Here is an 11,959-nt window from a genome sequence, read left to right on the forward strand (position 1 = left end):
TCTTTTAATTTATATATTGATCTATTACAGACACAAATTACTAGGGGAAAAAGGGATCAAACAGCACAGAGCAAATGTTAAGTGCAGGTATTGTTTCTGTGCTGGTATTGCTGAGATTCCAGGGGAACTGAGCAGGAATTAACCCATTTTGATGCAGAATTGTCGGTGGAGATGGGAGGGGAACTGCTTATTGTCCTGAGGGGATCTAAAAGGTGGAAAAACGAATCTGGACTCCTCAAACTGAAGCCAAAAGGTGCCATAAACACCCACACCCCCCCAACCCCCAGCCTTGTGCCTTGTCTCACAAATCCTGTGGGAAGAGGCACTGTGCTGGATGGATCTCACCCATAAACCCCCACAGAATTCCAGGGGAAATGGCTGTTGCTCTGGGTGGGTTGGGATCTCCTGCTTTCCCTGGGTGGGAGGAAGGGGGGGGGACACCTCAAAATCCTGCCTTTGGATGGGAGTTCAGCCTCGTGCAGCGTGTCTGAAGGACCCAGGCACTTGGGAACTGCAAACCCACCTGCTCCCCAGGCAGCAGGTCTCCTGAAAAACAAAAAACCTGTTCCCATTTCGGCTGGGCGCTGATTTTTGCCAGGGAAGCCGCTCTGATGTCAGGTGGCCCAAGAGCTCTGCACTGAGAATTGTTTTCAGATTTGCCCTTTTGTGAGAACAGGCTCAGTCTGGGGGGCTTTTAGAGGACCATTCACATTGGTTTTTTGATATTGGGGAAGTCATATTCCTTTAAGAGGATTTCCATCCCTGAACTCCTCCCATCGTGACACTTCCAAGCCACATTTTCGCTTGAAAGGGTGGGAGTATTTTTAACCATATCACGCCAGGGAAGTATTAATAGCACAAAGGACTTGCTGAGCTGCTGGTGGAGCTGAATCCATGTTTTAAATTCAAGGAACTAATTAGGAACTGGGGAATAATTAGTGCTATACCCAGCTTTTCTTCCTCCTCCCCACCTTATTTTCAAAGATCCAAAGCAAATGCCTTTACTGGAATGTTCTATGGCTGTTGAATATTTTAGGGCTTCTCCATGCATTGCTATTCCATGTGGTTGTCAGGATCACACCGTCTCCTTTGCTGTGTCCCAGCTCAAATGGCTGCCTCTGACACCTTTGAAATCTAATTAGTACATCTTCTGTTGGCTCCTACACCAAAGAAGCCACCCCATAATCCCTTTTTTTTTGGTGCTTCTCCCCAGCCCCTCACTACCACGGGGTGCTCAGAGCAGCACAGTTATTTTTGCACCCCTGGTAGTGAGATGTTTACAGGCTTCCTGGAATAGCAAAGCTCTCGGTGCTCCATATGGAAATGCAAATTTGTGAGCTGCAGTTTGGAGCAGAGAGGGAAAAGCAGGGAGGACGCAGAGAAATGGGTCGAGGCTCCTGGCTCGGTTGGGAGGCAGGAGAGGGGGGGAAGCAACGTGAGGAGATCTCCAGGACAGCTTCCAGCACATGTTTGTGGATGCAGTGGAGCTGGGAGCCAGCATCCACATGGGTCTGTCCTTGTGTTTGCCAGGAGAACACACCTGCACAGGAATGTCCTGCAGGATCTGCTGGTGCCAGGAAGGAAAACAAACAGCTCTGAAACCGTCCCCCTGCTCGAGGGAGTGGCTGTGAGAGCTCTGCCTGGTGTGAAATCTCTGCTCTCTAATAATAGTTGGGCTTGTGCTGGAGCCTTTTCCTCGCTCTTGCCTCTCCCCAGCCATCTGTTTTCAAGAAACTTGTGGAATTCATGTCACCGAGCTCTTATCCATATTTATCGGAGTGGCAGGGACTGCAGCTCAAAGCTGGGGGAGAGGACCAGGTAGAGATACAGAAGGAGTTTGAACATGTAAACCCTCATTTTCTTAGGAAACAAAGAATGAAAAACAGGCCAGAAGGCTGGGAAGGGAATTCTGCTGCTCCTTTGACCAGGCTGGCTCACGGGCAGACCTATTTAGGGGCAAGGCCAGTTCTTGTTCAGCATCCTGAGGATGAAGGTGCTCGTGGTGGGTGCCACACTCCCCCGACCTTATTTTAGGGTCTGTGGCTGTTTCAGTGTGCTTGAGAATTTTTTGGAAGGGGAACAGAGTTCCCCTGGAGCCTCTGCCTTTATTTCATTAGCAGCTTATGTTCTTCTTCTACTCTAGAGCCTTGTCAGCCCCCATCACCGCAGTATTTGGGTGTCATGCAATATGTGGCTGCATTTGAAGGGGTGAACGTGACATTTCAGGGTTATATTGCCCCAATATCAAGGCAATTAATTAATATTTTCATCTCCGTTGCTGCAGGCGCAGTCGCCATCTGCTCTGAGCACTTTTACTTGCCTCATTTGAAGGAGGAATTAACAGATTTGAGCGAATTTCTCAAGAAACAACCTGGCAGTGGAAGCCAGGCACCCTGTCTGATTCAAAAAAAAAATTAAATTACTTCCAACAGCTCATTGGCAAGTGCAAATTTATTCCAAAGGGAACATTTTCTTAATGGTGTTTTTCAGCATAAATATAGTATCAGCCTAAACACCTCTAGTAAACAAATGCCAATTACCTTAAACGTTCCTTGCCTGTGGAAAAGGCATTTCATTGTGAGGGAGACACTCCCTAAAAGTCTTGTTTTATTCTTCAATCCCGTGGACTGCATGGCTGCATTTGGATTAAAATGTAGTTTTATCTGAAGGCCAATGAGACCTTTGTGGCCATGAATTTTCCTTGCAAGGCCTTTGTTGGGTAGGGGCACATTGGTACATCCAGTGTGAGTGTGGAGAAGATGCAGTTGGGGGGAGAAAAAATGGCTCAAAGTTAATACAAAGACCGAAAAACACCAAATCATTGAATTGTTAGAGATGGAAAAATCTAAGATCAATTAATTTCATGGGTAGAAAGAAATCTTGTAGCCAAGAGAACATTTCTTTTTATTACTCTCTCCTCTATCAGGCTATTTACTAAATCTCTTCAACTGATTGACTCAGGTCAAATGATATATTGGATTTCTAGTTTTAAAATAAACTTTGCTAATTCAGTGACTGTTACCAGCCTTAGCCAACACTTACTAGTATTACTTACCAAGGTGTTTCCAAACATCCTCCTATTAACAAATAAGCTGTCAGTCCCTCCACCACCAGTGCTTAAGGCTGGCAATTTAATACTCAGAAAGCACATTTCCCTATTGGAGATTAAATATTTTTGCAAGTTAAAAGAGCTGCCGTGGGCTGAGTTGTCACCTAATTATGTCAGTCTCTTTGTGGGATGTTTTGATAAGCACATCAGAGGAGATGCTTTAATCTTCGTGCTAAATCTGGTCACGTCACGTCCCAAATTCACACGTACCAGGAGCCCCTCCGATGAGACCTGGATTTATCTGTTTCACCAAGAGCAGAGTGGGCTGAGATGAAGCCAAGGGGCCTCATGTTTAGTTTGTGGTGGGAATGAGCCCCCCTTGAGCACTTGCAGTGGTTGCCAGGTGCGTGAGGGGCAATGATTTTAAGTGGGTGCTGTTATCACCAGCTCATTATTCTTCACTGGTCACAGCCACTGGTCATATTCCTAATTTACAAAGCCTTTTTGCTTTCTGTGCTGGGAACATCTTCTGCTATGATCCTTTATTTTCCTCAGGATGCCTAAATTCATCCGGCACAAATTCCTTCTGATGTTAAATTTGGGCTTGAAATGGTATTTTCCTTCTCGAACCCCGTTTTGGGGCTAAATATGACATGTTGGAGGATATTTCTCCCACTGCTGCCTGCACTTCTAGTAGTAAAACTGGAATTAAAGCAAAAAAAAAAAATGGTTTTGTTGATGATAAGGAATCCAGTAGATAAAAACTGCCACAGCCACACGCTGCAAGGCTGGAGGAAGGAAGAGTCTGTTTGGAATTGCAGTAAATGTGTCGATAAACACAAATCAAATGCAAATTAAATAAAAGCTTTTCATATACTCCATTCTCCTTGAGATCAGACGAAAATAAACACCACACAAACAAATGGGGCTTTTATGAAATGCTCCAAAAATAAAACCACTCCAGCAATGAGGCCAAGAATGAGATCGTCCCCATGTCTTTCCAGCTGCTGAGAGGTGTTGTTTCTCTTTGCATCACAACAATACTCAGAGGTCTTGGTTTAAATTCAAACAAGTCATGGCAGGTGTTGTGAAACGAGTGTTTTAGGGTCGCTCAAAAAATCACCAGCAAAGGTGTTGGTGAAAGCTGGTTTAATCCAAAGGCAACTACACAAGAGAGTTCACTCTACTACTTACTAAACAGTTCAAATACACGGAGAAAGAGCCCACAAAAATCTAAAATCAGTGTCAGCCTGGACTGGAATAAACACAAGACCATGTATGTGGAGGCTGTGGCTGTGGTGGGGTGGGGGGATAGGTGAGACAAAAGGACAGAAGGTATAAGGGCAGAAAGGGATATGGCCCTGGCAGCACTTCACTCATAAACACTTAACAGCATTAACTCAACACTTATTCACTTAACAATTTAACTTGCATCTATATGTAATTTACTATATGATAAAAACGTTTTTCAGGCAAAAAGTTTCCAGGGAAACTGAGATCATCATCAGGGAAATTCAGATCATTACTCAGGTCATGGTGTGGTCGGGGGGGTGACAAGGGGCAGGATGCACCACCAGAAGGGGGTGGTGAAGATTCTCAACCCAAGTGGCACAGCATGGAAAAAAACAAAAAAAAAAACAGAGCTCAGAATGGATCCCAAATCCTATTCCCAGCTCGGTGCCTCCTGTCAATAAACCATGTTGCCTCTTACATAAGACAGTTCTTACCCAAAAGAAATATTTTTGGCTTTAAAGCCAATCTTCGAGGGGAAGTAAATTACAGTCAGGTCTTTCATTTTTTTTTTTTTTTTTTCTTTTTTTTTCCCCCTTTATTTTTCCCTGTGAGAGGCCAGGAAATAAGATGGAAAGCACTGAGAACAGCAGGCACGACTCGTAGATTTATCTCAGCCTCCATCCCTTCTTCAAAAGCTGCAAAGGGTATTTCATCATCCTCCCTCCCAGGGGGGTGAGTGCTGACTAAAGGCCACCACACAGGTACTAAACCAAAAGCCCTGAGCCCAGGAAGCCTTGTTTCCTCTGGGAAACCCTGAGATCATCCCGGGATAAGCTCATTGATTTTACTAGAAAAGCATTAATATTAAAGCACCCAGCACGCTGTTGAGCTACAGGGATGATAGTTAATAAATGATAAAGTAAAACACAGGCTGATGGCAGGGGCTCTTGGCCGCTCTGCCTCTCAGCAGCATCTGATGCCTTTTTCATCCAAGCACTCGAGATGTTTTGCTGGAAAACCCGTGTGTCGTGGGTGACATCGATGTGCATTCCCCAGGATGGGAGCCGGGAACCCCGGGAATGTGCCAGGCGTGATCCCAAAGGGCCAAGCAGCCACACCAGATTTCAGATTTTGAACGTGAAATCCCTCCAGCCCCGCAAAAAGGTTCTTCCATGCTGCTGGAAAATGGCTCTTCCCATGCCCACTCCGGCAGAAGCCTCTCCCAGTTCTAGCAGCTCGGAGCTGGATGTGGTTTCCATGGAAATAGACGTCAGATCAGCAAAAAAAAAAACAGGGCAAGTGTTTAAAATAATCTCTGTTTTGAAAGCTTTCTGCCTTTCTGTCACAATATTAACCTTCCACAAGGTAGGATTTCTTTTCTTTTTCGGTGCAAAATCCTTGGGTTTGAGGGTGTGCACAACAAGAGGGGTCCCAGAAAGTCCTTTATTTGGGATTTTGGGTGTGGAGGCTGCTGAGCTGGGGCTGTGGATTTGTGATGTTCTGTGTCCATCTGCCTTTTGTGTGGATCGACTTTTGGTGTAACTGGAGCGACTGCAGGGAGGAAACTACCACGGGAATTGTACAGAATTCCTCTGAATGGAGCGTGTGAACATTTAAAGCGCGTTTGGGAGGGAAAAGCTTCTCTGGGGTTGGCAATAGTTTTATCCTGGGATGGAAGTTTTCCCAGGGCAGCCTGTAGGACAAGGATGGATCATTATGGAGCCACTCTGTCCACCCTCTGGAATCTGCACGAGCAGTGGCTTTCCTGGACGTGCTTGGAGATTTGCTGGTGTCACCCCAAAGGAGAGGGTGGCCATGTCCCCCAAAAAACACTGCGTGGCCAAGACCCAGAGGTGAGCAAAGAGACACAGTGGTCATCTCAGTGATGCCCAAGAGCCACTGTGGCCCTGAGATGACTGAGTGGCCCTGAGGTGGCCATGCCCTTAGGTAGGTGACGATGGCCCTGAGGGGATCATGGCCCCAAGGTAAGTGGTGATGGTGACCTGGAGGTGACCGTGGTCCTGAAGTGACCAAGAGCCATGAGGTGACCATGAGCCATGAGGCTTTGAGATGTGTGGCCATGGTCCTGAGGTGCAGGAGGTCATGGCCCTGAGCTGACCATGGCTCTGAGGTGACCATAGTCTTGAGGCACAGTAAGTGGCCATGGTCCTGAGGGCACCAAAAGTCCTGAGGTAGGTGCTTGTGGCCCTGAGGTGACTGTGACTCTGAGGTGGTCAAGGTCTTGAGGCAAGTGGTCATGGCTGCAAGGTGACCATGGCTTTGGGTGGCCATGGAATTGGGTGGCCATGGAACTGGGTGACCATGGAATTGGGTGACCATGGAATTGGGTGACTATGGCTTTGAGGTGACCATGGTGCCAACATGACCATGGCCCCAGCATGACCGTGGCCCTGAAGTGACCATGGAATTAGGTGACCATGGAATTGGGTGACCATGGCTGTGAAGTGACTATGGCCCCAACATGACCATGGAATTAGGTGACCATGGAATTGGGTGACCATGGAATTAGGTGACCATGGAATTGGGTGACCATGGAATTAGGTGACCATGGCTCTGAGGTGACCATGGCCCCATCATGACCATGGTCCTCAGGTGACCATGGCTCTGGGTGACCACGGCCACAAGCCCACTTCCCATGGCCATGAAGCATCCGCAGCCCCAAAGTCCGTGCCCAGCCCCATCCATTCCCCCCCCACTCCACCCACAGCACCCACCCCGGGCACCCCTCTCCTCCCCACCGGCAGACAAAGGGAGCCCCACCACCCACAGTGGAAGGAGGGGGGGAGCAACACCCACACCCCAACGCGTGTGCTACGACCCCGGCGAGGCCCTCAGAGCCGCGGGGGGTGTCGCGCGTTGGGACCGACCCCGCCCGCGCCCCCATCATGGGGGGGTGTGGTGGGGGGTCGAACTACAACTCCCGGCAGGCCCCGCGCGGGGGGCCCGTGAGGGGCGGGGGTGTGTGAGTGACTGAGGGGTGGGCGCGAGCCCCCTCAGCCCCCATTCCCCGCGGCGGGCGGCACGTGCCGGCGCGCTCGGCCAATCGGGGCGGGGCGGGGCGGGTCACGTGCCTTTGTTTGGCGCTTTAGAGCGCGGCGGGGCGGGCGCGGGCGGAGTGTGGCCGGAGCGGCGCTGCGGGCAGGTGGGTGCGGAGCGGAGCGGGGCTGTTCTGTTCTTTTCTGTTCTGTCGCGAGGGGAAGGGTGGCAGAGCAGAGACCGCTTAGGGACGGCCCGAGCCGCGAGGTGCGCCCGCGGCGCCCTTCCGCGCCTTTGAGAGTGTTTATATAGTGCGCGTGTATTTTTGTATGTGTGTGTGTGTGTGTGGATGCGTTACGGGGTCCGCTGCCCCGCTGGGGCGGGCGGGCGGCGGAGGGTGTTCTGAAGGTGGGTGTCAGGGTGAGCTGCAGGGCGGGATCCGCGGGCGCTCGGTGTGTGTGTGTGGGGGGGTCGCTTTTGTCCCCCTCCCTCCCCCGACTCGCGGGCATCGCGTCACCACCCGCCTTTTGGGGCGTCGCGGTGACAAAGGGAAGGGAGACAATGGGGGAATGGGGGGGGGATGTGCCTATAACGTGTGTCCCCGCGCCCCGATCGCTGAGGGGGAAGGGGGTGCCTATTGTCCCTCAGCGAGGGGCGACGCCCTACCCGCGGCGGCAGCGGCGGCGCCCCCTCCCCTCCCCGCCATTGTTAGTGGGGAAGGGGCGGTGTCCGGGCGGCCGCGCCGCGACGCCATCGAGCCGGGGGGGACCCTCTTCGAGCCCCTTGTGGCCGTGTCGTGTCCCCGCCTCGCCCCCCTCCGTCCCTTTGGCCCCGGAGGGGGCTGAGGCGGTGTGGGGGGGTGAAGGGGCGGGGGGCGGCCCCACACCTGAGGCGGGGGGCGGCAGGTGCCCGGATGTTGCCGCTGGCCCCGCCCCTCCTCCCTCGAGCCCCCTCGCGCGGGCGCGCGCGCGCGCGCGCTCTCCCCGGCCGTTTGAATTCGGAGCGGCCGGGCGGGAGGGGGCGTGGCCTCCGCCGCCGCCTCGGCGCTGATTGGCCGGCGGCGCTCGGTGGGCGGGGCCGAGGGGGGTGTGCGCGGTCCTAGCGCCGCCCGATCGCTGCCCCGTCCCCTCCGCGTTTTCATGGCTTGAAACCCACCCCACCCCCAAAAAAAAAACCCTCTTCTGACGGTTTTTACACCCTTTACTGGCGTATTTTATGCCGTTTTGACGAGGCGTTTGTGCGCTGCGTGTGCGCCCTCGCTGCCTCGCGCGCCTTGACTTCGGCTGCGCAATTAAAATAGAATTTTAAATGAGGCTTGATTGCGCACATTTCGCATCCTTCGGGAGCAGCGGGAATTCTGCCTGTGCTGTCCTGTTGTGCGCCATGTTTTAATTCAGATGGCTCTACCTGTGTGTGACAGCAGTGAAATGTTCCACAGCACTCAGTAAAACTGAGCCTTTGTTTGAGCGTCTTAATTACGGCGGAGTAAAACAGAGATTGAAGGTGCTCGAACAACACCCATAATCCAGAACCTCTCTGCTGTTCCTAGCAATGTACATCAGCCTCATCCCCACAGACTGTGTGGAATCACTGACTGCAGTACCCTACCTGACTGCCTTTTGTTCAGCAGGTCTTACTATGCTTAGCAGATTTTATTAGAAGGAAAATAATCCGTGTGCTTGCTGTTCAAAGGCACATCTCTTTGTTATCCAGGAATCCGCCTGACTGACCTTCTCCCAAGGGTTGGCTTCTGGAATCTTATTTTCTTGGTCATGGCTACTTCTGGTATGTAGTATTATGTGCTAAATGCTCTTGGTTTTTTTATTTTATTTTTTTAAATATTTTTTTTTTCTTCTTAATTTCCAGAGAAATCACTTAAAAATCTAGTCTAGTAAAATAAACTGTCCTTACCCTCTCCCCTTGCTTTTCTGGCATCTCTGGGCTGCTTGGGTGAAGCTGCTGGAACTGGGTGGTTGTGAAAACACCCCAAAAAAGCCTCCTCAGATGAGAGTGTCAGCAGATGGGCTCCAGCTCCCTGCAGCCATCTGCTCCCTCGGCAGAGCTGGCTGTCAGCAAGACGTCTTGGGGATCCAAACGGGTGCAGCTGACACTGGGCAGGGCTGACGTGCCCCTGGGAGGGTTTGGAGACCCAACCCTGCTTCTAAATTTCCTTGAAAACTCCCTCTTCTTCTTGGCTTTACCAGGTTTCAGGCAGACACCTGGAAACTTGTCGTTGGAGAAATGATGATTTTTTTTTTTTTAATTTGAAGTACTGGTAGTTTATTTTTTCCCCACAATTCTGGATATTAAAGGCTAAAACAGAATGCCAGGTGTCTGGGTGATGTAGTATCAGGAGAGAATCGCAATAAAAATTGCAATATTTTTGAATGCTCTTGCTGTGCTTAAGACAAAGCTGTTGCCTTGGATGCCTTCTCCTCCAGTGAGCTTTGTGGCAGGGAATTTTTAAAGGCTTTTAAGCCAGTCACTGGCTTAAAAATGCTCTTTTTTTGGCTTTTTTCCCCCCCTTTCCTAGACATCCAAGTGAAGGAGCTGGAGAAGCGAGCCTCTGGGCAGGCCTTTGAGCTGATTCTCAGCCCCCGCTCGAAAGAAGCCGTTCCAGAATTCCCTCTTTCTCCCCCAAAGAAGAAGGATGTGTCACTGGAGGAGATTCAGAAGAAGTTGGAAGCAGCAGAAGAGAGACGTAAGGTAAATGTGGGGCAGCCCAAGTGAGCTCTGCTCTGCCAGCCTGGGCAAGTTATGAGTTTTGGGGGGTTTTTTTTGGTTTTTAATGGTTTGGGAGAAGTGATCAGCAGTTTGTGTTACGATAAATGGAATATTAACTGAGCTCTGTTGGAATCCCTGGGGCTCTTATGAACCTTTCTCATGGTGGGGAAAGCCCTGGCTTTATTTCCAAAGTGATTTTTGAGCTGTCACTTGAATTAAAACAGGGGGGGAAAAGGTTTAGTTGAGAGGGGCAGCTCTTTCAGGAAGGAGCTGCTTTTCTTGTCTTTTAGCACCAGAACACATTAATTTTCCCCTGGAAAATGTAGTGGTGAATCTGTAATGAGCAGTTTGTTAATGCAGTGTCTGACTGATGGAAGATCTGGCTGTTGGTGTAGCCTGGAGCCCTTGATGGTGCCGAGGCTTTGACTGGAGTGAGCCTGACCTAAATCTCAGTGATTCATCCGTTCTGTGAAAGGAGAATCTTCAAGGAAAGTTCCATAAAAAAAAAAAAAAAAGAAATCCAAGTTCTCTTTCCAGAATAATCCCACTTAGCAAGACTTGCAGGTGGTGACAGAAACTGAACCTCCCAGGTAGCTTGTGATGGTGAAGTGCAGGTTCTGTGGGTAGGGAGGGGAGCCCCGGGGATCTCTGTCCTGCAGCTGTTCTGCAGTGAAAAAAGGGTCAGAAAACGTGTCCTCTGAGGAGCTGGGAGCAACTGTGACTGCCTGTGTGTGTGTGTGGTTCCTCAACACCTGCACCCTCTGCTTTGCCAGTCCCACGAAGCAGAAGTGTTGAAGCAGCTGGCGGAGAAGCGGGAGCACGAGAAGGAGGTGCTGCAGAAAGCCATCGAGGAGAACAACAACTTCAGCAAAATGGCAGAGGAGAAGCTGACCCACAAAATGGAAGCCAACAAGGAGAACCGTGAGGCACAAATGGCTGCCAAGCTGGAGCGCTTGCGGGAGAAGGTGGGTGTGTGTGTGGGGGGGGACCCCTTGGAAAGGGGGGAGTTATCCCCGCTCCCTGCTTGGAAAACTGGCTGAAAACTCCGAAGGAATGGCCATGTGAAGGGGGTGCTGCAAATAGGTGGATGTCCTTGGGAGCGCTGTGACCTTCAGGGGTTCTTAAACCTGCAGAAGGGTTTGTAGAAACGCAGCTCTTTTTGGGGGTGGGAGGGGTGGGAGTGAGTTAGGGCAGTGTTTTGCTTTCTCCCCTAAAGCTCCACCCTGTACCCTCCTGGGTGAGCCACCTCAGGGTTCCTACTGTGAGCTGGGGGTGGGAAGCTCCGTGCCTTTCCCGGGATCCATGCCTTTCCTGGGATCTAACAGCTGCCTGCTGCTGTCTTTCAGGACAAGCACGTGGAAGAGGTTCGAAAGAACAAAGAAGGCAAAGACCCCGGTGAGGCCGAAACCGACTGATCTCATTCTGGAAACTGACTCTCCCCCTCCTCTAAATATCCAAAGACTGTACTGGCCAGTGGTTTTATCTTTGGTTCTTGGTTCGGTTATATATATATTTTTTTTTTTAAGTTTCTAGAAAACTGATGTAGAACTGTAAAATTAGATCCAAACTGTACACTTGCTTTGGGGGCTAGAGGGGAGAACCTTCCATGTGTCACTTTTCTAAAAGTGTTGTCTTTCCAGTGTAGCTTTTCTTCTTGTTGCATCCTTTTCTACGCCAGTGCTCTCGCTCCTGGGTTGATGGCGAGTACTGTATCAGCTTAAGACCTTTGTGAAAGGAATCTGTAGTAACTGTTCCATGCTGAATATCTGTTACACTTCAAGAGAAAAAAAAAAATATCTGACTCTGTCCCAGTCTGCTAAAATACTGCTGTAACTGAGTGACTCAATAAAGCTGCACAGTGCTGTTACTCCCGAGAGTTATTTCCTAAGGGACAAAAACCATCCGAGGGCCGCAGTGGGAATCCTCACCCCGGTGGGAAGGTCTGGAGCAGCACAT

General features: G+C 50.3%; 1 protein-coding gene across 2 annotated transcripts; it reads left to right on the forward strand.

Annotated features, from left to right (window-relative positions):
* Positions 1–5,585: 5,585 nt before the first annotated feature.
* Positions 5,586–11,870, forward strand: STMN1 (stathmin 1). 2 transcript variants are annotated; one of them, XM_050326498.1, is made up of 5 exons: positions 5,586–5,647; positions 8,993–9,064; positions 9,813–9,985; positions 10,777–10,968; positions 11,350–11,870. In XM_050326498.1, the coding sequence occupies exons 2-5, from the start codon at positions 9,052–9,054 to the stop codon at positions 11,416–11,418; spliced, it is 447 nt and encodes a 148-aa protein (XP_050182455.1). In that variant the 5' UTR covers positions 5,586–5,647; positions 8,993–9,051; the 3' UTR covers positions 11,419–11,870. The 2 variants fall into 2 exon arrangements, with proteins under 2 accessions (XP_050182455.1, XP_050182456.1); XM_050326499.1 differs by lacking the exon at positions 5,586–5,647 and adding an exon at positions 7,367–7,445.
* The last annotated feature ends 89 nt before the right edge of the window (positions 11,871–11,959 follow it).

This window comes from Myiozetetes cayanensis, unplaced genomic scaffold (genome assembly GCF_022539395.1).
Source record: "Myiozetetes cayanensis isolate MyiCay16 unplaced genomic scaffold, myiCay2020 scf31, whole genome shotgun sequence".
NCBI lineage: Eukaryota > Metazoa > Chordata > Aves > Passeriformes > Tyrannidae > Myiozetetes > Myiozetetes cayanensis.